The sequence below is a fragment of the Pezoporus flaviventris genome, unplaced genomic scaffold (assembly GCF_033815535.1).
Source record: "Pezoporus flaviventris isolate CSIRO_AGI_PZ_B2104156 unplaced genomic scaffold, CSIRO_AGI_Pfla_v1 ptg000063l, whole genome shotgun sequence".
In the NCBI taxonomy this organism is placed as follows: Eukaryota; Metazoa; Chordata; class Aves; order Psittaciformes; family Psittacidae; genus Pezoporus; species Pezoporus flaviventris.
This window is the reverse complement of record NW_026892611.1, coordinates 9,462,019-9,489,243: the sequence shown is the minus strand read 5'-3', so window position 1 is coordinate 9,489,243 and position 27,225 is coordinate 9,462,019. Positions and strand designations below refer to the sequence as shown.

At 47.6% G+C, this 27,225-nt stretch overlaps 2 protein-coding genes across 5 annotated transcripts in view; both read right to left on the bottom strand.

Annotated features, from left to right (window-relative positions):
• The window catches only part of TPST1 (tyrosylprotein sulfotransferase 1), a 49,999-nt gene extending 31,519 nt beyond the window's left edge, over window positions 1–18,480 (bottom strand). The window contains exon 1 of one of the 3 annotated variants that reach the window (XR_009746439.1): window positions 18,459–18,480. The gene's annotated coding sequence lies outside the window, so the exon portion shown is untranslated. Of the gene's footprint in view, window positions 1–10,518; window positions 10,854–18,458 lie in introns of those variants that run through there. The other 2 variants (XR_009746436.1, XR_009746437.1) reach the window with 2 other exon arrangements.
• Window positions 18,481–20,731: 2,251 nt separating this feature from the next.
• Window positions 20,732–27,225, bottom strand: part of CRCP (CGRP receptor component) — a 31,576-nt gene continuing 25,082 nt past the window's right edge. For both annotated transcript variants that reach the window (XM_061470501.1, XM_061470502.1), the window contains exon 6: window positions 20,732–20,995. In XM_061470501.1, the coding sequence (XP_061326485.1) occupies window positions 20,852–20,995 (144 nt within the window). In that variant the 3' untranslated portion in view covers window positions 20,732–20,851. The remainder of the gene's footprint in view (window positions 20,996–27,225) is intronic.

Here is a 27,225-nt window from a genome sequence, read left to right as displayed (position 1 = left end):
CTGTAAGCTCATCCCGTCCAACCGCTCCCCAGCACTGCCAAGGCCACCACTGACCCATGGCACTGAGGCCTCGTCTCCACTTGCAGGGTCGGTGACTGCAGCCCTGTCCTGGGCAGCCTGTTCCAATGCCTGAGCACCCTCTGGGGCAGGAATTGTTCCTCAGCTCCATCTAAACCTGCCCTGGTGCAGCTTGAGGCCGTTTCCTCTTGTCCCATCCCTTGTTCCTTGGGAGCAGAGCCCAGCCCCTCCTGGCTCCATCCTCCTGTCAGGCACTTGTAGGGAGCAATAAGGTCCCCCCTGAGCCTCCTCTTCTCCAGACTGAACCCCCCCCAGGTCCCTCAGCCGTTCCCCATCACACTTGTGCTCCAGGCCCTGCACCGGCTCTGTGCCCTTCTCTGGCCCCACTCCAGCACTTCAATGTCTCTCTTGTGGTGAGGGACCCAGAACACAGAATTCAAGATGCAGCCTCACCAGTGCCCAGTACAGGGGGATGATCACCGCCCTGGCCCTGCTGGTCACACTGGTGCTGGTACAGGCCAGGATGGCATCGGCTTTCTTGGCTGCCTGGAAACCATCCAAACCCCATGATCCCTCTGTCCTGGGTGTTAAGTGCAGCACTACAAATGTCCCAGAAATGGAGAAAAGCCACAGTTACACATTTTAACAGGCACGAGGCAGTGCAGGACGGCAGGGAGCACTGCCTGGCCCGCAGCTCAGGTCTCCTCTGCTGTTACACACCTGTTCTGCAGCAGTGGGGAAGCGCCAGCCATGTGCCAACCACGTGCACAGCTGCACACACATCTGGAAAAGCATCAGGCCGGAGCACAAGCTTGAGCCAGCTGCAGCACATCTCACAACTCCCCTGCCCCACAGCTGGGTGAGCAGCCAGGCAAGGGGGGGGATGATTCACACCAGCACTTTGCCCCTGGAGGTGTAGCCATATGAAGAGACTCATCTACACATTAACTCACCTCTAATGAACACTGGCCTTAGGTCAGCCTAACTCCTTCCTTCTCAGTGCTCTATGCAGAAAGAGACCTTTTATTCCTTTTTCCCCTAAAAAGTGGGAAAATAGGTTGAATTTGACTTGTTAACATTAACATAGTGATATGTAAAGGCTGAATTAAACAGAAAACATATTTCTTCTTTACACACAGGAGCCCTGGCCCAGCTGCCATCACTGCATGCAGACAAACACCCTGCAGAGAAGTCAGGGCAGCTGCAGGGTCGATCAAAGGGAACAATCCCATGGGATATTCCCCAGATCTGTTCTGCTTGCCAAATAGGGGAAGAAAGTCAGCCAAAGGGATTTAACATGATGCCAGCCCAAAGTTCAGCCTGGGAAAAGCCATCTCTGTGTCACTGCAGCAGGACAGTGAAGCATGGGAGCCACAAGACTCAGTGAGGGCTTGGCTGGCTGGGGACACCAGGGCTGGGAGACAGCACCAGCAGTGAGGCCTTGATGGAAACCACTGTACAGGAAGAGATCCCTTTTCATCCCGAAAGCTCTAGGGTCAGGTCTGACTCATTGACCCATCTCCCGGAGAGACGGGACGGATCCTGCGCAGCTGGGGAGATAACCAGCTGGGCTTTGCCATCATCCCAGCCCTGAGCTGACAGCGATGCCATCAGGATGAGAGAATTAATCACAGCCCATTACCCCGTGTCTCACAGCCCCTGCAGTGTCATAAGGCTTTTATGAGCCTGTCAAGATGTGGTTTTCACTGATACTGATGAGCCAACACTCGCTGCCAGTGCTGCCCGGAGAGCTGATATGGATGAGCACTTAGTCCATGGCTCCTGCTTCACTGAGGTGATGGAGAAGCATCGCTATTGAGAGGGGTGAATGCACTTATTTGCTATGAAAATGAAGCAAAGGCAGATGTATGAGCAGATACCTACATTCAGGACTGTATTTTCATGGTGGGAAAAGCTCTGCCCTGTAAAGACTGAGTTTCAAGGGTACCTAACACCCGTAAGGCTTTCAGACGTGTTCAGGGAGGTGCTGGGAGCACAGAGAGAGCAGCAGCTCCTTTCAGGTGGTAAAATTCCTTTCAAATGTCTTTTCTCTGAGCTGTTGATAAGGAATAAATGTCGTTTGCTCCCGAATGCAGCTGGATTTGAGCTAACCATTTAAAGATGAAAGTCTGTATCCTGTTTCCAGTCAGTTTGCCTCAATCCATTAAACAGCACTTTTCAGATTGCTTTATTGGTTTTTCTTTTGTGGCTTTAACTGTGACTCACACAGATAGTCCCTTTTAAAGGCTTCCAATCTGTGGCAATCAAACAGGGCCTCCAGGGAGGAAAAAATGCCATTCTCCAAGGGAAAGGATGCACAAAGCAGACAGAGCTACTGTAAGTAGAGGGTGCCCCATGCTGGGCCCTTTAATCATCACTCACCCAGGGAGCCATGGATCAAATAACCCATCAAATACTGCATCATGTGGAGTCTCACTGGAGACAGAGCTGAAGTCCCAGCCATGAAGCTGCTGTTGCAGGTGGATAAACAAGAAGCTATAGCACTTAATTGCTCATGGTTTGTTTGACACTTCCATTGGCTGCTCCTTGCTGCCTTGCTCCTGGTTTGTTCCTTGAAGCTCAGGAATAATTCCTCGTTGCTGGGGCTCAGCTGCACGCACGGGATGAAGGATGAGCCCAGGAGTGAAGCTGCAGCTTCAGTCAGGGGGAGCTTGGGCGATGCTGCAGGGCCACATTCAGGGTCTGCTGAGCTCTACCAGGAACAGGAGTGGGTCCTGGTGGCTGCTCCTGCTTTGTGTCCAATTTTCCTTTAGCAGTGGCATGGTTTCCCATTGTTCCCATGCTTTAAAGCAGTGCTACCCAGCGGCTCTGGGACTGCTGGTGGGAGGAGGAGGAATGAAGAGTAGTCCCGACTCCTGAAAGCTGGAGCCATTTAGGAGCTTCCCATTAAGCCTTTTTTTCATGTTAGTTCCAAATGTGAGCAACAGCTTCAAATCAGAGACCAGCTGGACATCACTGCCTGGAGGGACAGAGCCTGGCGGCTGCATCCCTGCTCCCTCCACTTGTTGGGTCCAGGACACACAGGGGTGCGGTGCCTGGTGGCAGAGCCTTGGGCAATGCAGACTGTCACAGCTCCATCAGCAGTGACAGACTGTGCTGCTGGTACCAAGGTACACCGGTACCAAGGGCTGCCTGATGAGCAGCATCTTTCCAAACACAGCATCCAAGTCACTGCTGGACCAGCGCCTGAGCGAGCGCAGTCCCCAGCAGCGCTGCCCTGACCTCCGCTAGCTGGAGGTCTAGCACATTCAGAGTCAGAACCAGGTCTCTTTCCTTTTTCCTCCCTGAACTTCCAATGCTTTTCCTCACACCAATTCCATCCCAAGAGTATTCCTGAACTCAGCTCAGGTGAGATGTTTAAAAGCAAGAGGAAGTTTGCTCATTTCGGTATCTTGGACCTCATGCAAGAGTATTTTACCTTAATTCCACCTTCCCAACCTTAAGAAGGCAAAGAATTTCCCTCTGGCCCTGCCCAGCTGCACTTTCTGCCTTGGGCATGTTCCTGCCAGGACTGTTAAATATTATTCCTTTTCCTTGAATGCCTCGGCAGGGATTGCACAACCCTGCTCATTGCTGGCTGGCTGTCACAGTGAGAGGCAGATGGAGCAGGCTCATGGCTTTCAGCCCCACACTCACTAAAGGAGTTTGGAAAGCCAGGAGAGAGGCTCAGCTGTTGCTTCTGCCTCAAAACATCTCCGTTACCTCTGTTATAGAAGGTTTTCTATGGATAGATCCATTCTAGAGTGAACTGAGGGGAAAGAGGGATTTGGAGGAGGAAGCTGATACGATGAAGCACAGCGCAAGGGGGTTGGATTTCAGCTTGTCCTGTGCCTCTGGGAAATTCATCCGGCTTTAGGTAGAGGTAGTTCAGAACTCCCAAGCCCCACGTGTGCCTGTGCTGTCTCACAGCCCAGAGCACAACTGAGCATCCATTCTTCCCTAAGTGCTTAGTTGGCTCTGTGTCAAAGCCATGCTTAAGTCAATCCTGTTATCACTGTCTTTATGAATATGGACAAACTGCCCTCTGGTAGGGGCGAAAGGATGGATGTAACACCTCACCGACAAAGTAAACTGCCAGCTCTTAAATCAGCACAACCTTCAAGTCCTCAGTGGGGTCCTTGGCCAGGAGAGGACCACGGGGCTGCATCCCCCACATCCCAGCCTCTGTGATGCCCTAAATTGATCTTGGGCTGAGGGTTACTCCAGCCCCCAGAAGCAGGGGCAAGGGATGGGAATACCCCACTCCTGGCTGCACACCATGGCAGGATGGGGAGCAATGGGGGCAGCTGGCACCCACCACTGCAGATGGATCACAGCAGTGTCTGTAACTGCAGACAGACCCAAAACGACCCAACCAGGGAAGACTCATGATCCCTAGAGGAGGAGAGCATCCAAGGACTGTGTTCACAAGTACAGGGAAAACAGGTCCCACAAGCCATTAAGCTGATGACATTCCTCCGCATCCCTTCACAGCAGGAGAAGAAGATGTTTCTGCTGAATAGATGTTTCTCCACCTAGAATCATGCCTTGCCCCTACCACAGTCTGTCTTAGGAGCAGAGCAGAGCTGTCAGCTGCGAGCCCAGTGAGGATGCAGTTTAACTTGGAAGGATGCTGGTGTCTGTCTGTGGTTCCCAGGGGCACACTCATCTTTATTGCTTTTCTCTGCTACTGGTATTATTTTCCTGGCCTGCCTGCCTCCTGTATCGATCATGTTGGCAGTGCAAGGTTTGCCCCGGGGGATGGAGGAGCGGACATGGAGTATGGGCTCAGGGGCTGGGGCACTTTTGATAGCCATACAATTTTGTTGCACAGCCAAACCCAGCAAAACCAAGCCCTGGGGATCACTGCAGGACCTGGAAGGTCCCATTCTCAGTGTTCACCCACAAAAAGCCTCTGGATCAGCGCAGGGATCCATCAACCTGCACACACAGCATCACCCTTGTGCATAACCTCAGCAGGGCCGCGCTCATCATCAAGCAGGGCTGGCTTTTCTGCTGCAAGCACCAGTTCAGGAGGATTTAAACTGCCATTATCAAAGTCAGGAGAACAGGGACTTCCTATCAAGTAGCTGTGACCCAACTGCAACCCGCTTGTGGCTCAGAGAGGAGCAAGGTGGTTTCCGCTCTGACCCCATAAAGCGGCGCTTTGTGATGAATGGCTCCATATTCCCCCACCTCTGTCTGATCTCGTGTCTGCTGCTTTCTAAATGAGGCAGCTGAGAACTGTTCTTTCCATGTGCCTGGAGAAACGATTCTGGAGCTGGGAACACCTCCACGCAGTGCTCACCCCTGCTCTCACAGGCGGTTTAGGCATCAGATGTATTATTTCATGGGGAGACTGTTTTTCCCCAGCTGCAGGAGCCTCTGGAGGTGCAGAGTTCCTGGGATTTTCCAGGCAGTCCTCGCTATCCAGTAAATACAGAAGGAGCTGTTTTTCCACTCACAGAGCAGCAGTGAATGCTCTCCTCCCTTACATTTCTAGGCATCTCCCCCTGTCCTTGGCTTGCAGACAGTTGCCTATGTGGCACAATGGACGTGCGCAGGCAGAGCGCTTGTCTCCGGCACGGGAACATCCGAGAACAAGCCCAATTCCTTCCCTTTCTTCAGGTTTCCCTAAAAAAGGGGGGGGTGGAATCCAGCATCACAGGGATTCACTAAGCTGGAGCTCTTAGAGTCTCACATGAGCCCTCCCACGCTGCTGAAGGTGTTTGCTTTGAGTGACGTGCGATGCTCTTGGTGGCTATCGCCGAGCTGCTCTGCATGGCTGGACAAGGAGGCAGGGAGCAAAGCACTGGGCTTTCATCTACTAGAGAGGAGGGATGCTCCTCACAGCCCCACTGTGCCTGCATAGCCCATCCTCAGCACAGCACCTTCATCCATCCCATCCACTGGTGTCTGCCTGGGAAAGCACCGCTAGCAGCACGGCAGGCCTCAACAGAAGAGGGATAAGCTATTTCTTGTCCCATGAAGTCTGAATGGCTGAGATGCTCAGCAGCTTGCAGGCTTAAGTCCTGAGTTTGTAAAGCAGTAGCAAATGTGGTGCTGACTTAATGAGCTAAATACCCATTAGCTTATTTATAATGCCAGTGATACAAGAAATGATCTCATCTGTGTCTGGAGAACAGCACAAGGAAGTGAAAGAGCAGCTCACAACCCCCAACATCTAAACAAAACCAACCCCAAAAGCCCTAAACCCCCCTAAAACCCCACTGCCACAGACACAGCTCCGCTTGCATCCGCTCAAAGCCTTTCACAACCTCTGGTTGTGATGGTGGCAGTGAGACATCAGTGAATTCACCTTGGCCACAACACTCCATGCCCAGGCCGTTGGCTGCAGTCTGCAATGAGTGCAGTGCAGCCAGCTTGGCTGCTCTCGCAGGACTTGGCTCTTGCAGCCACTAGGTCTGGAAGCAAAACCATCCCATCACCTAAATACATTGGCATCTCCATCCAGTGCAAGGCACGGGCCTTTTGAGAGCAGTGAGTGCTTGAGGGGAAAGCAGCGAGTCTGTCACTCGTCCCTTCACTGTCTGGGGAGCTTGCAATGGGATATGGAAGTGTAAGCAGCTTTTAAACTGCATAAAGAACACTGTTAATGCTGCCAGTGAAACCAGGCACGGAGCAGCCTTTTTCTTTTAAAGGTGAGACTATTAAAGATGAGACAAAGCACAGTGTGTAATTTGGATATATATATCTCCAAATTATATATATATATCCATATTATATATATATATTTGCATAATTTAGATATAAGGAAGTTCTTTACTGTAAGGGTGCTGAGGCACTGGAATGGGTTGCCCAGGGAGGTTGTGAATGCTCCATCCCTGGTGGTGTTCAAGACCAGGTTGGACAGAGCCTTGGGTTACATGGTTTAGTGTGAGGTGTCCCTGCCCACAGCAGGGGGTTGGAACTGGATGATCTTAAGGTCCTTTCCAACCCAAACCATTCTATGATTCCATGTAAATCCCATCCCCACCATGGCTGGCTGTTCTGGACGTGCAGTTGTTTCCATCACCCCTCTATGGGTGGGCTGGATTTGTCAGCTAAACCAAACTGAATCAAACCCCAAGTCTCCCTCCACAAGGGCTGCTCTCAGGCTCTTCACCAGGCAGCATCAGTCCAGCAACCCCAGTTTGGCTCCTTTCCTGGGGGCACACAAGGAGGGAAACACAACACCCTAAAAATAGGATAAATAAAACCCCTTTGCTCTTGGGGGCAGGCTCATTTCCTGGATCCAGAACCCTACCCTGGCCGTGGACCCCCCTGTTTGCAGTGGCTGAACAGCTCAGAACCGTGATGTTGCTTGAAAACATCCTGGTTTAGCCCCATTTTTCATTCCCAAGGCTGCATCCCGAGGCACGTTGTGAAATGGAGCCCCCAGGCCAAAGTCTGGGAGAGCAGTCAATAGGGAGGGAGGCCCTCGTGCAGAGCTCACTCTTGTTTGGTTTCCATCAATCATTGATTTTTACGGTGGCCTTTCAAAAGGGGAACTCGGCATTGAACGCTCCCTCTGGGCTCGCTCAGGTGCTGCTGCGTTTGCTACAAGGAGGGAAATAGCCCCCGTAAAAAACAGAGGTGGCACCTTCATCAGAGAGGTGACGGGAGCCAGGAGAGCCGAGCAGAGAACCTGAAGGCACGAAGACATCTGAAACCTTCACCCACTGCATGGGACTGTAAATTCACTGTAGACAAGCTATGAAACTCAGACCTCCTTTCTCCCTGTTCCCAGCTCGAGCCACCGGATAACATCCCCCTCAACCATAAACCAGATGTTACATTCAAAAAGCAGCACAGAGAAGAGTGAAACGCACCAAAGAAATGACCTCCTGAAGCTCTGCCCCTTGGTGTGAAAACCCCAGAGCACAACAAGAAACAACCCCTTCGGTTTGCCTTAGGAAACCCAAATGTGCACCAGCAAAGGCAAATAATGTACCTGTGTCCCTGCAGCAGCACTTGTAAGTCAATCAGAGAGCAGCGTCAATACAGGGGTTTTCCAGCTGCAATGGAGAGACAGGGAATAGAAATGGCAAAATCAGGACTCGCTCAACCCCTCCAGCTCCAACACCCCCCATGTGGCTCCTCCGCTATTCCCAAATACACACACATACAGAGATGATTTCTAGTTAATGCTGAATGCTGTCCGACCTATCGCCATAGGAACCTGCGGATTTCTGTGGATGCCTTCCCTAATCTTAACTCCTGCACATTCTCTCACATTCCATCCGACAGGAATATTCTATTTCTTGTTTTCCTAAGGAAAAGAGTGAGACTTCCTCTGCCAAAAATGGTGCAGAAACGGCAGAATTCCCAATCCAACGTGCTGCTGACACTTGTAAAACGAAACAAGAACCTTTCCTCACTCATGTGAACAGTGAGAAGCTTTTTCCCTTAGATCCAGTCCTTCGGATTCCAAACACTTTGGGCTCCTTTGGGCTGAAATCCCTGCCTTGCTCTGCAGACAGCCTCTGACTGACCCGCAGCAGATGGAGCAGTTGGTTTTGTCGGGGTTCCTTGTGGCCACATCCACAGCCCATTCCACAGACTTGCTGAGAGGCAGCAAGGACGATGCTAGCGACCCACTGGGGATCCAGATCCCCTCAGATCAGCTGTGTCTGTGTGAACAACCTCCCCATGCCAGCCTGGGGTGAAAGCCATCCATGCACTGACCTGCACCACCAGCAGCAGCAATACACAGTCCCATTCACCTGCACAGAGTCCCAACAGCTCACCCTGTGCAAGAAGAAACTCATCCTGCTTTGCTTGAAATGCATTTGCACATATGCATAGTATGCAGATACATACACTGGAACTGATGGCACCAAGCCTGTCAGAGTTCAAGGAGCATCTGGATGATGCTCTTAGTCATATGGTTTAGTTTTAGGTAGCCCTGTGAGGAGCAGGGAGTTGGACTTGATGATTCTATGGGTCTCTTCCAACTTGAGGTATTCTGTTATCCTACACACACACACAGAGATATATATAGATAGATATAGACATATATATGAATTAATGCCCCAAAGCATAGGTTTGGTGTGATGGACTTGGCTGGCTGCTGGGTGCCCATCAGCCACACTCACTCCCCTCCTCAACAGGCAGAATATAAGATACAGCTCATGGGCTAAGATAAAGGCAGGGGACACCCCATGGCATCAAACCAGCACCAGAGGAGCACCCAGCCATGGCACAGGGGGGATGCAGCCCCTCTGCAGCCTGCATTGCCCCATAGTTTGAATGCCAAGCTCCTTTTACCAGCACTGCCCCGATACAAACCAGAAAGGACACAAGCGAGGCAGCACTGCTGTTTGTCCTCCAGTGACTAAGAAAATGTGACTATGATGTGATCAACCCTCATGAACGCATGTGAGGAAGCCTGCCAGTGCCTGCATTTGATTTCTTGCCTAAACTCCAGCCAGCTTAACACAACATCAGTTTGGAAGCCATAAAACACGAGACAAACAATGTAAATCAATGTGACCAGCAAAATTTAACAGGAAACAGGCTGTGCTCCTTATTTTCTGGATGGGAGAGCAGCTGGAGCAGCCAAGATTACCTCTGAAACTCTTTGCACCCATTTGGTTACTTGCAAGCAGGGAAAAGGCAGCTGAAAGCTAGTTTCATGTAATGTGAGGTTTGGTGTAAATCAACTGTACATGACTTCAAATTGGACAAAGGACAGAAAATTCCCTGAAAGAGGCAGATGAAATATGATGAAACTAAAAGAAGGGAGAAAAACCAAGTATCATAGAATCAGAGAATAGTTTGGGTTGGAAGGGACCTTCAAAGGTCACTTGGTCCAGCCCCAAAGTGATGAAACTGATGTCTGGAGATGCTGGGATTTACTGCTTATCCAAGGGCTGGCAGCCAGGGCAGCGGCGTGCATCGCCACAGGGGTAAATGCCTGTACTGTGGGGCTACAAATCACTGCAGCTCACACCTCTCTGGGTATTGCAAGGCAGGCAACAAGGCTGCAGAGAGCTCAGTGTCACTTCTCCCTCCAGCAGGTACATCCTCACCCAGCCGTGGTCAGTGCTATGCTGGAGGGTCTGAGCTGTGCTCACCAACAGCACCTGATGCATCGGTCCTGGGGGGCTGCGAACCATACCAGGGATAAAGCCAAAACATCCCAGTGGGAATGCTGGGAGCCAAGCACTGTGCTTGAAGAACAGGACTTGAGAAGCCATTGGGAGCAGCTCACAGAGCACCCTGCTGATAGAATCCTTCTCACAAGCCGATCAAAGTCCACTAAAACCCATTTCCATTCATTCCCCCCATCCCATTCCTTTACAAAGCTACTGCAAAACCCTGGCAGCAGCACCCCCCGCTGCTGCGTGTCCCTGTCCCCACAGGATAACACCCCGATAACGCTGCTACCACCACCACAGCTCCAAACGTGCAAACCCAAATGGGGTTTCACCAAAACCAGCCCCATGGAAGAGCATCCCTCTCACCCCTGCCCCAGCGGTGCAACCCCCAACTCACAGCACTGCTGAACTTCACCTTTTTAGCCTTAAATAGGCGATGCTGGTCCCTATGGGCCGTGCTGAGTGGCAGAGAGTGCTGGCTCCAGGCGGACCCCGTCCCTCCCACCGCAGCCACTGACCCCAGTGGGATCAGCAGTGTTTGAAGAAGGGCTCAGCCCGGAGCCTGGTTTCAGGCAGGTCGGGAGGGCTCCGAGATGCAGCTCAGGACACGCATGGGATCTTCCGCAATCTCTTCCTACCAGCTGCTATTTCTTCCCCACCCGCTTTTATAGGAGCCTGATAGCTCCCATTGGCTCGAGGCACACTTATTATAGTGACTACTATGACCCATTTAAACAGCATTAAATAATTCCTCAGTTCATTGTCCTGCAGAGATTAGTTACATATAAGCATATTTTAATGATTAACTATTGGGCTCTGCTGAGGCCCCAGCAAATATGCAGGATCCGCAGCCTCCCTCTGCCTGTCCTTCCGCTCCTGCCAGCTCCCTGCTTCATCACCAGCCCCACAATATTTATGGCTTTCCTTAGAGCCTCTGCTCCTGTCCTGATACAACCAGCTCAGCTGGCACTGGAGGGAAGGCTCCGGCTCCTGGAGCTGCAAAAGGCCAGGAAAAAGGCTGGGAAAAGCCCAAAACCCAGCACCCGGAGCAGCAGCAGTAGCTTTGAGAGGTTAAATCATGAAGAGGCAGCGTTTGTAGAATAAATTGTAGGTTTGGGGGCTGAATCGCAGGCTTTCTCAGTACACTGGTGCTAGAGATGGGCTGGGACCCATGGTCTGACCTCACTCTCCATTGCCCTGATGAATCCCAGCAAGATGCCGCAGGTTACCTGAGACAGAAGTCAGGGTTAGTGCATTCCTTGCCCTGGGCATTTCCTCACACACATTCCCACTTCTCAATCCAGCAGCAGCACAATCCAGGACTGGATTCACCTTTGGAGCTACTCCCAGCATCTGCGCACAAGGAAAGTGCATAAACCAGCAGCAATTGCTTGTCCTCACTATCCCAGTGGTCCTTATCACCCAAGACCCCTTCCCAAGCCACCCAAAGCACATCAGCCCCATGCAACAAGCCCAAACAGGATCAGTTGTATTCTACCAGCATAACATTGACCACTCATATGCTGCTCACCCCATCTCATCCCACCAAACCTGCTGGTTTCCAAGATGGGCAGCAACCATCTCACTGCGGACACCCGGCACGGATGGGACAGCCCCACGTGGGGATGAGTTCCATGTGGATGCACAAGGAACATTTTAGGGCCATTTCCAGCTCAACGCTGCAGTGTTCTGGTGAGGTGGTGACACACGGGCAGGGTGTCCTGCCCCACTCAGAGCAGCCCCACAGGGCTTGGGAAAGAGGCAACTTTGTGCGGAGCCCACACCCGGGGACAGGGCGTTGCACAGGAAAAGGGAAGATGTTTAAATTGGCCTGAAACGGCCCATTTCCCACTCACGGATGCTGAGGTGTGGGCAGCTCAGAGCAGCAGCGTCTGGGGGGTTCTATGGGCTTTGATAGGCGATGAAGGAGCAAACCTGCTGGGAGGAAGCACTTGGATCCCAGTAGGTTTCGAGTGGGTGTTTTCAGCGCTTCCTTTTCCCTCCCTCACAGCCGCCCTCTGGCTGCTGCATCCCTGGAAGCCTTTGGCCACAGTCTCCTCTAAGGAAACCCATCAGCAATTCAAAAGGGGAAAACAAAGTCTTTGCAGATGAAGCTGAAGAGTATAAAACCCCTCAACCACGTCTTGAGATGTTAAGTAGAGGATGGACATTTAAAGCTGCAGCCGGTGAGGCTGGGAAGGGGCTGGGATGGAGCTGGCCTGGGATGGAGGTACTTCAGCCAAGTACCCCGTGATGGGAGCCCCACTGTGGTAGCCCCAACCACTTTCCCCATGGGACAAGGGACACCAGGTGCCCAGCACATCAGGATGGGGACTGGGGAGGCATCAAGGTGTTCGTGCTGCTGGTTTCCCCCGAACCCCACCTCCTTTCTGCCCACTGGGGCATTTCAGAGCTCACCATGTCCTGCTGTGTATCCCTGTCCATCCCGAGCCCGTCAGATAGCTGAACACATCTAAATAACAAAGAAACAGCAATCTGAATCAGGTGATGAACCCTCTCAGCCCTGCTGCTGATAGAAGACCCCAGGTTCACCTCAGCTGATGCTCTCCTCTGGACAGACAGCACAGTTGTTGCTTTGGCAAAGCCCTTGAAAGCCCTTTTAGACAGGGCAAGAATCCCTCTAGTCCAACAGAGCACGCTTGTAAAGCCTTTGGCATGGCCCCAGGGGTTAACTTCCACTAGATATAAAAATACATGCATGTATAAACTGTGGGAAGGGGTGGGGAAGCAGAACCCCCTCCCATGCTCACCACTGAGCTGGGTAATTTCAACTGCTCAGGCTTTCTATTTTGGGATGTCTTTTACTTGCCAGCATCTGGTCTGTAACAAAAGGGATTTGCCTCCCCAAACTGACATCCAGCGACACAGGAGCCCCCAGGGACCAGCACGGGGCAAGGTGAGCCTCTGCTGGGAGCAGCGTGAAGGTGCTTGGTTACTCGTTTCCAGCTGGGACTGACGGTTTGAGCTCATCCCCTTCCTCCTGCACTGATACTCCAGGTTAAAGCCCTGCTCCATGGCTGCCCCCGCTCACGTTAAACATCACCACCCTGCGGCTGGGAAGCGATGGGGCACCCATTTAGGGGTGAGAGGTGGAGGGCTCGGCACACAGCGGGGTTGAGGGGGTTTGAGTGCAGCTTTTGGGGGTTGTTCTGTTGTAAATGAGCAATGAAGTTTCTGCCTGGCCACATAAAGCAGAGGCCGGGTGGTTCTTGCCAGCTCCTCTCTCACAGCCCAGCAGGCACCAAGCAGGAGCCCCGCAGGGCTGAGCACTAATTGCAAGCAGCAGTCGGGCAGTGAAGCTGCTCCTTAGGAGGAGCAGAAGGGGTGCAAGACACAAATAAGGGCTTTAAACCACAGCGAGCCTTTGTGCTCGGTGCTGAAGCTCAGCTGAGGGGACCGAGGGCACTGGTGCCACCTCTGCCACCCTCCCATGCTCCTATGAAGCATCACCCTTCTGCCTCCCCAGGCTGAGATGCTGGTGAAGAGCTGGCCAGAGGATGCTCCTTAACACCAGCCACAGCTCCTGAAAGCACTTGGTCCTGTTGGGACTGTTTGCAGCATCCCTGAGCGCTCCCTGCAGCTCCCTTCCCAGCTTCACTATGCACACCAAATCCTTCCCCATGACTCCTGGCTTCCCCATCTCTTCTCAGACGTTCTCTCACCCCACTTGGCTGGTTCTCAGGCCAGCTTCATTCTAATTATCTTTAAAGTTGAACAGCCTCCCCGCTACCTTTGATGGTTGTTTCTATAAACATTAAAGTTAATAAAATAAAGATCCTTAATGCAGAAGGAAATGAATTCAAGCAACATGTGCACGGAGACTCCTGCCTGTGGCAAGCAAAAGTTCTTGGGCCTTGAACTGTTTCCTAACTGCTCGCTGCATTTCAGTTGTGCTTTGGCTGCAGCCCCGTCTTTTTTTTCAGCACAAGCCTTTCTTTTTGCTCAATAAAAGCTTTGCAGCAGGATTCTTTCTGTGGGAACACAAAACATTTTCTCTGTCAACGTCTTCAGCAGCTCCAACCTAAACAACGCTGCCATCGCCTCCCTCCAGGATGCTGGCTGGATCCCAATCTGCGCCTCCATAGAGCAGCCCTTTGGAAAGGGGGGTAATGTGACCTTCCTCTCTCTGGGAAGGTTATAAAATATCATGGTTTTAAAGGGTACTTTGGGCTTCTTTATAGAGATCCCCTGGGCTCGTCTGGGGGAGTGTGAGGGGGCTGGATGCATCCAAGCTGCTGTTGGAGTATTTTAAAGATCTTTAACATCCCAAGGAGAACTAGTTCCCTGCTTGCCTTGACCCAAGCCTCCTCCCCTTTTACAGGATAGCACCCGGGAACAGGGATCCCAATCCCTGATTTCACACTGCAGCACTGGGTTATCAAATCGGTGGTGAGGAAGCAGTGCCCTTAGGGCAGGATGTCACCACCCAGCTGAAGACATCGCTCTCATGGGTGAGGAAGAGGTGCGATGCTCATCTTGACGCTCAAAGCTCATTCATCTCTTGATGGCTTTCCAGCTGCCTGCTCCCTGTCCCACTCCTCCCATGTCCCCAACATCAGCTCTACCATGGCATTCACTTTGGAACACAACTTGGGTCTTGCCTAATGACACTAACACCTTACTGATGCAGAAAGGCTGGGTTTGGTGTCCCCATGTTGCCCTTTGCACGCTCGCACTGGGATAGCACCAGGCGCTGCCCTCTCCATGTTTCCCTTGAGCCACAGGATGCTCCCACCACATGTGCCTGTCAGGAGAGCAATACCCATGTATGCCAGTTCAGGATCTGCTCCCACCATTGTGTTTTAAACTCAAGAGGAACCTGTGTAGTTCAGATTTCCTTACAAACATGACCCTCTGATTGCCATTAAATAACTTAAACTGCTGCTCTGCAAAGCATGACCTGTCCCTGCTGAAGGGATGCCGGCATGCCGGTGCTTGGCAGCCCACCCACAAGGGAACACTTCCCTTTGGCTCCATGGCTCGGCCCCATCCTCAGATTTGATCTTGCGCCCAATTCACGAGCACAGATGTTTTCATTAGAAAGTCACCTCCTCACAGCTCAGCTCCCCCTTACCTCTGCTGCAAGCGATGGGAAGGATGTGCAGTGTATGCAGGACATGCCTTCGTGGTGGGGTAACTCCCAGGGGTGCAAGGCTGTGATGTCTGGCAACTCGTCCTGTGGAATTCCTCACTTGACTCTGTGTAACAAGCTCCAAGCATTCACAGATATACAAGCACATGGTCCTGTCGGGGCTGGGAGCAGAGCCTGTGAGCATGGTGGACACACGCAAGTCCAGTGGGACAGGAGCACATCACAGCAGTGTTATGGGCACCCACACGCTGGTCTCAAAGCACAGGGAAAGCTGAGGGCTGCAGCCTAGTAAAAAGACTCCTTTACCTGTCAGGATGCACAAAAGGACTGAACAAGGCCTTGGGCACTGCTCCTGGTGTCAGCCTGGCTGCAAGCCCTGAGAAAGAGAGAAGAAAGAAGAGAAACAACCTCCCTAAGGCCAGAGGACAGTGGCAGAGCTGGCATTTGCTGACTGATCCCAGCTCCAAAGGCACTATGTAACCCTCCAGACAGACACCGTCCATCCTGCCACACCAGCTCCTCGCTCTGCATCTTCCACCCCAGCACTGCCCATCTGCAGGGAAGGAAATACTTCATTAAGGACAAAGAACTGACCTTTGGGAACAGCAGGAGCTGAGTGTTACTGCCTGCCTGGTCACTGTGTCACCCAGAAAGGACAATGGCTGTCGCTCACATTTAATGTAAGGCTGTATTTCTGTGGGGTGGTTACCCTGTGAGCATAAGTCCTTCTTGATTACAGGAGCATTTCATAACCACACATGCTCAGTGTATCAGTGAGGCAAAGCTCACGGGGGAAGAGGCTCTCTGTTATTTAGACCAAGTGCTACAAGCAAATAATCCAACAAGTTTTCAGGCATGAAAGATCTTCTGCAGTCTGTCTTTTGGAAGAGCCTGGCATCCCCTTGCTCTGGGAACCGGTAGCAGGAACAGGCTGGAATAGGCTGGTTATGGGTAGCAGATGGAAAATGAAGTAAGAAAAGTGGGAAAAGCCCCATCTCAGCCAGGCTGAGGTGCACACAGGTTCCCCCACCTCCCCTTCCCCTGTCAAAGCCCAAAGCATTTCAGAAGTCACTCAACAACAGTAGCTTCCCTGTCAAGACTGATGCTTTCAAAGCCGGTGTCCAAGCGCAGAGAAGCAGCCTTCATGCCTAGAAGCAAAGCATTTTCTGGGATGCAGAACGTGCTGTTTGTGCATTGCCATGGCAGAGCTGCCACCCCAGGGAGGCAGAGGCAGTAAAATATTTAGTCATAGACAATGCAGTACAGGGAGATTTGTGCATTTCAAAACCAGGATAACCTCAGCTGCGGTTGGGTTAACTCACCCGTGGCTTGACTCGAGGGGCCGAGCACAGCCAGCATGAGTGAGCGAATGGTTCTGTATCTCAGGTCAAATGTAAGGCAGTGAAGAGGCTCTGTGGATTAATTTGGCCTGTGGAACAGCATTAAGCAAAACTCAAGAGAAAACTGTTATTAAGATCACACTGAAAGACCACCTTATCCCAGCAGCATCCTGGGACGCATCCTTTACACTACACGACCCTCGTTTGGAACAGACTCAACTCACTGCCATAGCTGCAATGTGCAGGATGCACCCCTAACACAGAGCAACTTCAGAAACTCCGATTTCAGGCTCCAGCAACGGATGAAATGACAGGCACGACATAAAACCCTGCTGCCATCCTGGCAAGACTGTCCCTTTCCCTTTGCCACGTCCCAGAAATGAAGTATTTGCACCGTGCCAGAGCCCCAAAGCACCCACCAGCAAAGAGGCCACTGGAAAAGGGGACAAGGGAGAAACCCCCAACTTGCTGCCTTTCAGATCTTAAGGAGAGCAGCCTTTGCCTCTGTGCTGAGCAAGCAACCGAAAACATTCCAAGTGCACAGGGGCAGGGAAACCAGCCAGCCAGCAACACTGAAGTTGGAGATCACCCAGTTCAACCTCCCCGCTCACACAGGGTCAACCAGGTCTTTCCCCTTCAACCATCAGGTGGAAGAAACACATTTCCAGCAGGATGAAGAGCAAAGTATGACTCAAGCAGCCTGCAGCTCTCCCCAAGCAGCCTCCAAGACAGGTCTGGGACCAGCAGGAATTTGCTCCAGGACATGTGCTGACTGCTCTGCTACAACTCAGCTGTGCTCTAGTTACATTTCTTATTTCTTCTATGGTGTAATAGCTTCAAAACCATGTCCAGATTGGTTATTCGCCCTGTGTCAGGGTCTGCCAGGATTACAGCAGTGCAGCCATCCACCCCTCATGGACTCGGATGTGGCTGGTTTATCATTTTAGGGCATGATTCTCAAACGGTGCAAACCAGCCTGGCTTGGTCGACCTCTAAAACAAGAGCTTGTCTATGACCAGTAGAGCCTTTAGTAAGTAAAGTTATCTACGGAGCTGTTTATGACAGAACCTCCTTAAAAACATTTGTATAAACACTTTTAGACACTCTGTAGATGTTGCTTAACCCCTTCAGCACACTGAGACGTTCGGCTTGAATGCCGCTCCAATGTCCTGCTTTAATGTTGTTTAAAGGCATGCTTCAGAAGAAAACCTGCTTCAGAAGCAAGCCAAACCTCCAAATGTTGGGGGTTTGCTTTTTCTAAAGAAGACCACACACCCTTACCTAGTGAACACACCACACAGATAGAAACAAAATGCCTTTTGCTCCCTGTGAGACAAGGAGAGCTTGTCAAATTCTGCACTTCAATGGCGGGCAGCAGCCCCTGTGCAGCCCTGACATGGTCTGACCACCACCAAAGCTGCTTGGCTCATTGGTAGGGATTTCCTGGATCTTCTACAAGATTCCCCATGGACATTTCTGTTCCCAGTATATCCATTTCCCAGCTCCGGAGCACAGCCAGGTAGGAGCTCCTTCTCCTCCCATAAAACAAATGCTGTAATAAAACTTCTCCAGCAAGGGCTGCCAAACAAAGCCTAGGGCAAGCTGCCCTTCTTGGGCTTGAATTTATGAGAAGAGGAACCCTGGGTATTTAGAAGTATCAAAACAGGAGAGGAATTCTGGCAGCTCATTCCCTCTTTCTCTCAGAGCAGTGCTGAGAGCACAGGAGCTGCCCTAAGCAGAGCTGTCAATGAGCCAAGAGCCAAACATGCAATAGAGAACAAACATGAGGAACACGTAAGAAATAAGCTAAAAGCAATATAAGCTTCTTAAATATCAGAAAGGGAGGAGTACTCTGCCCCTCTGTTCTTGATACTAGGGACCAACCTTTGAAGCGCCCAATACACACGTATGCTTTCTTGTACCCATGACACATCAGAAGGCCACCATCTCTTCATGTCATCTTCTCTCCTTCAAGAGAATTAGAAGAGTATATTTACTGTGTTAGGTAACTGATTAGTTAACAGAAAGCAGCCCTGGAGAGAGGCAGATCTGTCATGTAAGACCCAGGACACTGGAAAGATGGCATCACATAAGCAAGATGAGACATTTGCTTCCCATAAACCATTTTTGAGTCTTGGCTTTCCAAAAAACACACCTTAGGGTAAGCAGCACAACATGAACCCCCTCTCAGCACCACAGCAATTCCTCACCTGCGCTTACAGGAGCAGAGAGCACAGACAGCACGTTTAAAAATGATTTCTTGATGTAATGCAGATGTCAAAATCCCAGAACCCTTTAAATGTTCCTTAGAATTGCATTTATAGGGAACTTAGAGTTTACGTCCCTGAACTGAGCCTGAACGAGCTGCCCATGCGTTTGCACAAGTTTAATACACGTATCCATCTGGAACTGATTTTGATGACAAGGTTAAATACAACAGCAAGTTCTTGTATCTTATACAACACACACACAGAGCAGAGGACAACATGGATGCTGGCAAAAATCCATCCCGATAACAAATCAGCAACTCCCAAGATGGAACATCCAGCTTCAGAGATCTGTTAAAATATTCTTGCTGGCTAAAGGCACTTGCAATCTGGGTCCATCTGCTTTTTGTAAGCTTAGAATGTGCTTCAGTAACTTCATTTTAGAAGAAGACAGCAAAAAATGTAAATACATGCAGCCCAAGGCCAGAGCATGTCAAACCATGACTGCTATGGGTAAAAATGCTACTTTTGGAATTAATTGCACGTCAGTCTGTGCTCTGATCTACTTATCTCTTTTGTTTTGCTGCACATTTAGAGAGAAAAACGCATAATGATGTATCATAAAACTCAGCAAGGACTTCTCCCTCTAATACTAATACACTTCCCCAGTGAAAACACAGCTTTAGTCTCCAGCCTTGGAATGCATTTCAGATAAATTATCTTTAAGAGGTAACAAATATATTTTCCAATTATTTACTCTCCTCTCCAAACATCAAAGCAGCTTAAAATACCGTGGAAATGTGTATCACAAATCCCCCAGACACTGGAAGTTATCTCTCCCTTTCACACACAGCTCAGAAAGCATAAATTCTTTGTCTAAAACCACAAAATAAAACCATGACAGAAGCAAAGAAGTGAGATATCCTGATCCAAACTCTTATATCTTGTCTATAAGATTTAAAATTCCCAGGATACACTTTAAGCTTTATTTCTATTTCCAGTACGTTATAATTATAAAAGAATGGTCTGCAGTCATCGTATAAAACCAGTGCCATGTATAACTCATGACTTTATGTATATATATGTATACTACCCAAATGATTTATTATAATCATCTATGCTTTCAACATTAAATACTTGATCCTGAAACCTTCAGTCAGACAAAAGCTCAGTACACAGAAAATTCTGCTTTAACCAGGACTGATTCCCATTCTTCCAAACCAGCTTAGGACTCCAGTGTTGACTCATTCATTTATTCCATGGTCACGAGCATGTTCACAAGACTGTGACTTGTCTATATATAACTACTGAAACAAACGTTTGAAGGGAAAATACACACCTCACCTAAATGCTCTTCTAAGAGCCTTAACATCTGAGTCCAGAGCCTCAGCTGCTGTAAACTGGTCCAATGCAGCTGATTATGGTGGCAATACGCTGATTTAGCTGATGATCTGGGTAATTCTTTTATCAAGAAATGCCAGACATACTTGAGAACAGCTACCCTTCCAACAGATCTTCTCACTTGCACGACGCCAACAGCCTACATGAAATTGTCTGGCTAGATACCAAGCAGTTTTTGTACATTATTCTCTGTTCTGGTCACTGAAAAGAGCCCTCTTCACAAACAGCTCCACAAGTTGGCTTTGTATTGTAGAATGCATTCTGAAAACCAGTTGGGCAATTCAAAAACATATGAAAGCAATTATAATTTTAGCACTGCTGCGATAATTAAAACAGTGCCAGCTGTACATGAGCCTATTCAAATGTACAGCTGTTACACGGGTAATGGAAAAAATACAAAAGCTTCAGATTCTGTGCCCCATAATTTCTCAGACGTTACAAACTCCGTTATTACCACCCCTGTTTATGACAGAACGCCAAAACAATAGTGTCCTTTTCCATGCTTTCTGGTAAACAATTGGTTCCCTCATCACCTCCGAGTCATAAAAATTGTAACATATTTTATAATGATGTCCAATACAAGATGAAACTGGTATCAAGTAAAAACCAGAAAAATATTAGCTGATTTTCTTTTGCTGAAATTCCTGCCAGCTTTGGTCTAGATGCCTCCTAAGCTTGGTCACTTTTGTCTTCAGTTGCCATTGCTGAGTCTCTCTGCTGTTCTTCAGGATCCCCTGGAAGAATACTGGTGACTGTCTGCAGAAGTGACTCAATCTGCTCTTCTGTGAGCCTTTCCTCGCTTTCTTCTACCATCTGCAGGTTAAAAAAAGCAATGTATTGTAATCATTAAATCCATACTTCCTTCCTTGTTCTGAATCCAAACAGAAGGATTCAACTAATTGGGAAAGAGACTTCTCAATGGATGCAAGACATAGTCTGAACTCATTGCCAAAGCATTTTACAAAGTGGAACTCTTACAATATTCAAAAATAAAGACGGAAGAGCTCCATTGTAAACTGCTACAATTGGCACTCCATAATGAGACCCTGCTGGCTTTACAGCAAGCAGAATGACACACTGAGAACAGACTTTCCTCCCTGGTTTCTTCTAAAGCTTCTCTCATCCATACACATCCATACCTTGAGTCAGGCTTTTCATTTAGCTCATGTGCAAACCTACCTTCCAGGCTGATTCTCCTAAGTTCCTGTGCTTTCATGTATGAACTGAAAGGAGATGACAGAGAGTGGTTAACTGAACCTTTCTATCTTATCCTGCACCTAGACTATAAGCAATCAGGCCATAAAAGAAACCACCTCATCCTAAGCAGCTATGCTTTATTGGAATGTGCTTAGATTGTGAGATTCCTGAAGATAAAGGCATAGAAAAGCTCTGAGAAACACAAAACATGCTGTCACGAATCAACAGTGAAATTCCCTACAATTAATTAGGGCCCTACTCTCACTGTGGAGCTGTGGGAACTCTTATATCACTGCTACCAGTTAAAACAAGTGCCCTAATTTATAGGCAGCTGTTAAAAGGAAAAGCTTGTCAGAGGCCTGGAAAAGCAAGCCAAAAGAACTCTTCAAACGCAAATGAAACCAATTAGGATTGTGGGGTTTGAGATTTTCTTTTTTATACAAAGTCCTTTAGAATGTCCTTTGAAGCACAGTGATTTATATTAAATTATGATTCTAAGTCAATGCAGTTTTAATCAGTTCTAGCTATAAATTGTCAGCTATTCAGACACATCTTTGCCTTGTAAAAAGCAGAGTGGTATATTCAATTAACTTTTTTTTTTCCTCTTCAATGTCCTATGAGCCCTCTTTGCACAATCTGATCATCTTTCATCAGCCATTATCCACAGATACTAGAATCCACTCATGTAGCACAGGCAGAGAGTGAATATCCATTTGCAAATGACTGTTTCTGGGGTCTATCCCGATCAAAGGATGAAATTCTCTGTGGAGTGGCTTTCCAAGTACTGTTAGTTCAAGAACTACTGTAGGACCCTGGCTTGAAAAGCAGCCCTGGCTCTCATTACCACCAGCTGCTATACTATACATTGTGCATTAGAATATACTAAAAATCCTCCTAGTATTACCCTTCTGTGTAAGCAACTGCTGCAGCTACTGAAGTGCTATCAGGTAATTGCCTGCTAGGCTGCATTTCAGAAGTGGTCATCTCAGCAGCTTGACTAGCATACCTTGGAGCATCAACAATATACAATCCAGTACGCTGCAGTGTGTGCATACACTCCCCGTTGCCAGCACTGCTGACAAAGCCTCTACTCTGTAGATGATCCATGCTATTAAGTTCTGTAAAGGATTATCAGCCTGATTTTTGGACTGGGTTATTAATTATTGTTCCATTGAATTTGAAAGGTCACAGTCCCATAGCAGCAGGAGCCATACAAGGAAAAAGCCCACATCCTTTGGACAGGCAATATCACTTAAGGCAGGATGCTTTTTCTCTTAGTGGCCAATGTCTCCCACATTTATTACCGTCCCACTGGTTTCTGATCTTCAGAAAAATGGCCCTTTGCCTGGTTTAGGTTTGATTTATTGGATCACATGAAGTCAGACCCTCTTCCCCATTTAAATTTTATCCTTCCCTATATATCTCCTTCCCATTTCTCCTCCAAACACTTTCTCCTTTAGGTGCTTGCTTCAGGTACCTAGTAGCCACAAGGAACTTAATCAGAACTCAGATTGAGAATAGAGAGTGATTTCTAGATCAGCATCAACTCTCTCAACTCCTGCATTTAAGGACACTTATATGAGTGTCTAATAACTGCTTCTGATGTGCTCCTCAGTGCCAAATGAGTAATACCCCAGCTCCCAGTATGAACAACCATGTTGGTGTCATTTGTACTGGCTGAACACAGAAGCCTGCAAGACTGACAAACAGCGGATACGACTCAGGACATCAACAGATGAGCTCTGGTGGTTGCTGTGACAATTTAAGAAACCATACTTTACCAGAAAGTTGATGAAAGGAAACAGTCTCACATGTTTCAGATGCTTTGACGCTGATGTCTCATTAAACTGTTGTGAAAAGCATCTTTAAAGAAAGATGCCAGATATTGCACTGAGGAGTGGGTAATGTAGCTCCAAATTTCCTTCTGTTGACAGATCCACAGCCTCTGCCAGAGGGAAGTGGTAATTCCTTAAACTACTGCAGCAAACTCATCAGGGGCTCACCTCTCGGGGCCTCCGAGCCACGCATCCTCACTACCAGCTCCCACACCAGGAACTACCAATAGTCAAAACTCTGTATTAGGCAGGATGGACAACTTATTATTCCAGTTGATGCTTCAGCACTATTCTGCTGTGATACTAGTCAAGAGTTCAAAGGATCAAACGCATAAGCTATAAAAATCAATTTCTTTCACTCCTCAGGGAAACAGCCTGAGCAGTGATTTATGAAACTTGAGCAATTAGGAAGCAGCAAAGCAAGATGCCAAAAGGAAAAACACAAAGTTAAGCACAAAGAGCACGTAGATAGGGGCAAATGAAACTGCCCAAAAGGAAAACAGATCAAGGGAAAAAGAAGGTCACTCAGAAGCTTATTCTAGATTCAACAGATATTCAGTCTTCTGATTTATAAGACAAAATACCTTTCCTATTGATAGTACTAGGAAATAATGATACTCAGAAGAGAAATTAAGTGTATAAAAAAGCCTAGGAGGCAAAAAGAAACAACTGTATTCAAGTACCTGCTTTTCCAGCAAGAATCTTAACCAGCAGAGGAAAAAAAATCTATCAAAAAGCCTTGCTGAGCTCTAACTTGCAATTGGCTGACAGCGCTCAAGCAACAGCTTCAAACCATGAGCAGTCAGGAATGCAAAGTTTATACTAAGGAAAACAAAAATGCTAATGTTTTTAGTAAGTGTATGACATAAGATGTTTATATTGGCAGTGCCACAGGCACCAAATGGAAACAGATTATCCTCACAGATGATGCCATGTGCTAAGTGTAGGGTATCGTCAACCAAAGCTCCACCGAACTGTGAGTTTGCAAGATGCAGGGATTTGTGCAAGTAGCAGAATTGGACAGTGTTATAGTAACACAGTTGATAGATAAAAAGCACTTATTATAGATAAATGCTTGTCTTGCAGCATGAGGTGCTGCAAGACAAGCGTGTCTCCTCATGGCTGAGAGCAAGGATTTGCTTGAAATGATCACAAGAGACAGGCAGTAAGCCATGTCAGCTATGCTGCTGCTTGTAATAAATAATTCCTGAGCTGTTACAGCTTTTCAGCATTCAAGTCTATACTATCCCAAAATAACTGCAGTGTTTTTGTAGCGAATGCTATAGCATACCAATGCCATTCATACATATACACAGTGTTTGCTAGGAAATGGAACTATGTGGTCAAGATCAACTCAGTCAAGTGAGACCTCCATGACTTCTTATTTCACTCAAACTTGTAACAGTTATTAAGCTATCACTGCAATGTATTACTACACTACGCAATTTTCCCATTTCATTTCCCCTCCAGCTAATGCTCTAAACAATATAATCGACAAGACAACTACAGAAGGAAACAGGAAAGCTTTGCTAGTAATTGGCACACAATCCTTACAGCTAAAAAAGGGAGGCACATCCCCCTGCAGCTAAGACACACTTCTCAAGCCTGAGTACCTAAAGTTGCTTCTTTATCAATGAATGTATTGACAAAAACAGCCAGATCTTCAGAACTGTGGAATATACACAACACACTCATAAGGCAGCTGAAGCCCCAGTACTGCTCACCTTTGAGAGCAATGATACCTGTATTTAAAAGTCTAATAACCAATTTTCCACCTGCTTAAGCACCTCATAGCTACAAGTGTTAAGCCATAGCTTATGTATTGATTTAATTTCAAGTATTCAGGAAGTCCAACTAACTTCACTGGACTTAAAGCTTAAAATCAGGCAAACATTTATTAAATGGAGAATACAGCAAGAAAACGATGCCAATTCTGTTCTCTCCACAGTCATCTACGGATGGGCTTCCTAACACAGCAAAATGAAACACGCATCCAACATCCATCACTGAATGTTGCTACATGAGAATGAAAAGACAAATCACTTGCCAAGTGTGGAATTAAACACTGGCAGATGCCTTGCACAGTAACATAACCGCTACTGGGAACCAGAGCTGGGCTTATTAAAGAAATGTGTATGTGGAATATTTTAGTACCACACAGCCTTTCCCAGCTGCACATTTTAAGAGTAGCTTTTTTTAATGGAGCACTATGTATGAGTTTCTCAGAGGAACAAAACAACCATAATTACCAAATCAGAACGCAGTAATAGAATTCCATTAAGCAGTAAGTCCCATTAAAACCTGCTGATACATTCTCTGCTAGTTCTCAGAAGCTTTGGAAGACTTCATTTATGGAGCAGGTAAATCAGAAAAGCCCAGCTCGCCTGACTACCAAGCTAATTCCAAACATTAAAATGTTTGTTCCTAAAATAAATGTGCAAATCTGCATGTTAGTAGTGCCCTGTACATATGTAAGCACAAAACATGAACACAGACAGACAACCATGCATACTTGCTCCTTTTTTACCAGTGAAACAAGGACAATCATCTTAGGAACATGCTTTCACTAATTATAGCCATCCCTTGTCTTTTCTGCTTACCCAAATACAAGCAAAAAGACTCCCCCATCCTCCCTGTGCTCCTTTTCAGCTTTCATTGCTAACTTTTAGTCTCTTGAGACATGACAATGCACTGCTAATTAAGAAGCATAAATAAAGCCACACTAAAGAACCCTGCAAAGTTCTTTCAGAACTGAGAAACTGTCTCAAGGATAAGTAATATTTGATGGGTAACAAACCTCAGCATTACAGAAGAGAACAACCTGTGGGTTAAGAGCTATTGTTTATTTGAATGCTAAGCTAAAAGCTCTATTCAAAAAATAATCGGTGAAAAAGAGGGTTCTGATCCCTTCCAAAGCTATCAAGCACATAATTGAACTCCAGTGTAGGAGATAGGTATTTTATGAGAAAATGACTGCTATTTCCTCCTTTGAGCAGTAATTTGAAATTGTTCAGCAGGAACATGCTCGTAGAAAAAAAGGCACAGAAAAAAAGAACTCAAGTTAAAGACTGAATGATTGGATTAATGTCCCTCAGAGATAATTAACCAAGTATGCAAAGTGGGGAGCAAAATATATTGTCGAGAACGTAAAATGATTAAATCCCCTTAACGTCTTTCGTTTCCACAAGGATACTTTACATTCTTATTTTTCATTCAACAATAAAAGACCATTTGTCAGGCTGGTTATGCAGAGCACGTAAGATGTGGTACCAAGCTCTCCGAGATGGAAATCGAGTTTTCAAAAGCACAGAATTGAAATCCACTTTTCCATTCAGAGAGGAGAATGTGGAGCAATTTGTTCATTAGAAAAGATGATGTTTAATCTTCAAACCCATCACGGTTCAGCATTAAGTAAAGCTGGCCCACTGTCATGGTTAGATGAGCGCCACTGTTTCGTTTGTTGTTCCTCCTTTGTGAATTGAATCACTGCGCTGGGAACAACATATGTTGAAGATTAAAACAGGAGGTCAAGATAGCTGCAATGTGTACAGTGTTTTACCCTGTGGGGTATGAATTAGAATTTCATGCTCCTTTTGTTGCTATTGTTGTTTGAAAATAAATCCTCACACACAGTCCAGAAAAGACAAATATGAGCAATTACAGCGATTTATGCATAAAGATTTACAAAGGAACTTGAGATCAAAAGATCACAACATAAATTTGCCTTTTAACTCAAATACAATTTTATCAAAACTGATTTATAGTTTGCATGCAACAAAAGACAGAGAATTTTATAGAAGGGAATAAAACCACAAATAGCTGGAAAGGCAAAAAAGCAACAAGCAGTAGTAAATATAACTATCCTCTCACATCAGCTATTAAAAGCCCATGAGATAAACCTGACTCCGTTCCATGGACAGGCAGCACTGAGTAAAAGTTTGAGACATCAAAACTATTAAAGTAAGTGAGAGACAGAGATACAGCTTGTGTAGCATTTTGTTTAAAGCTTTT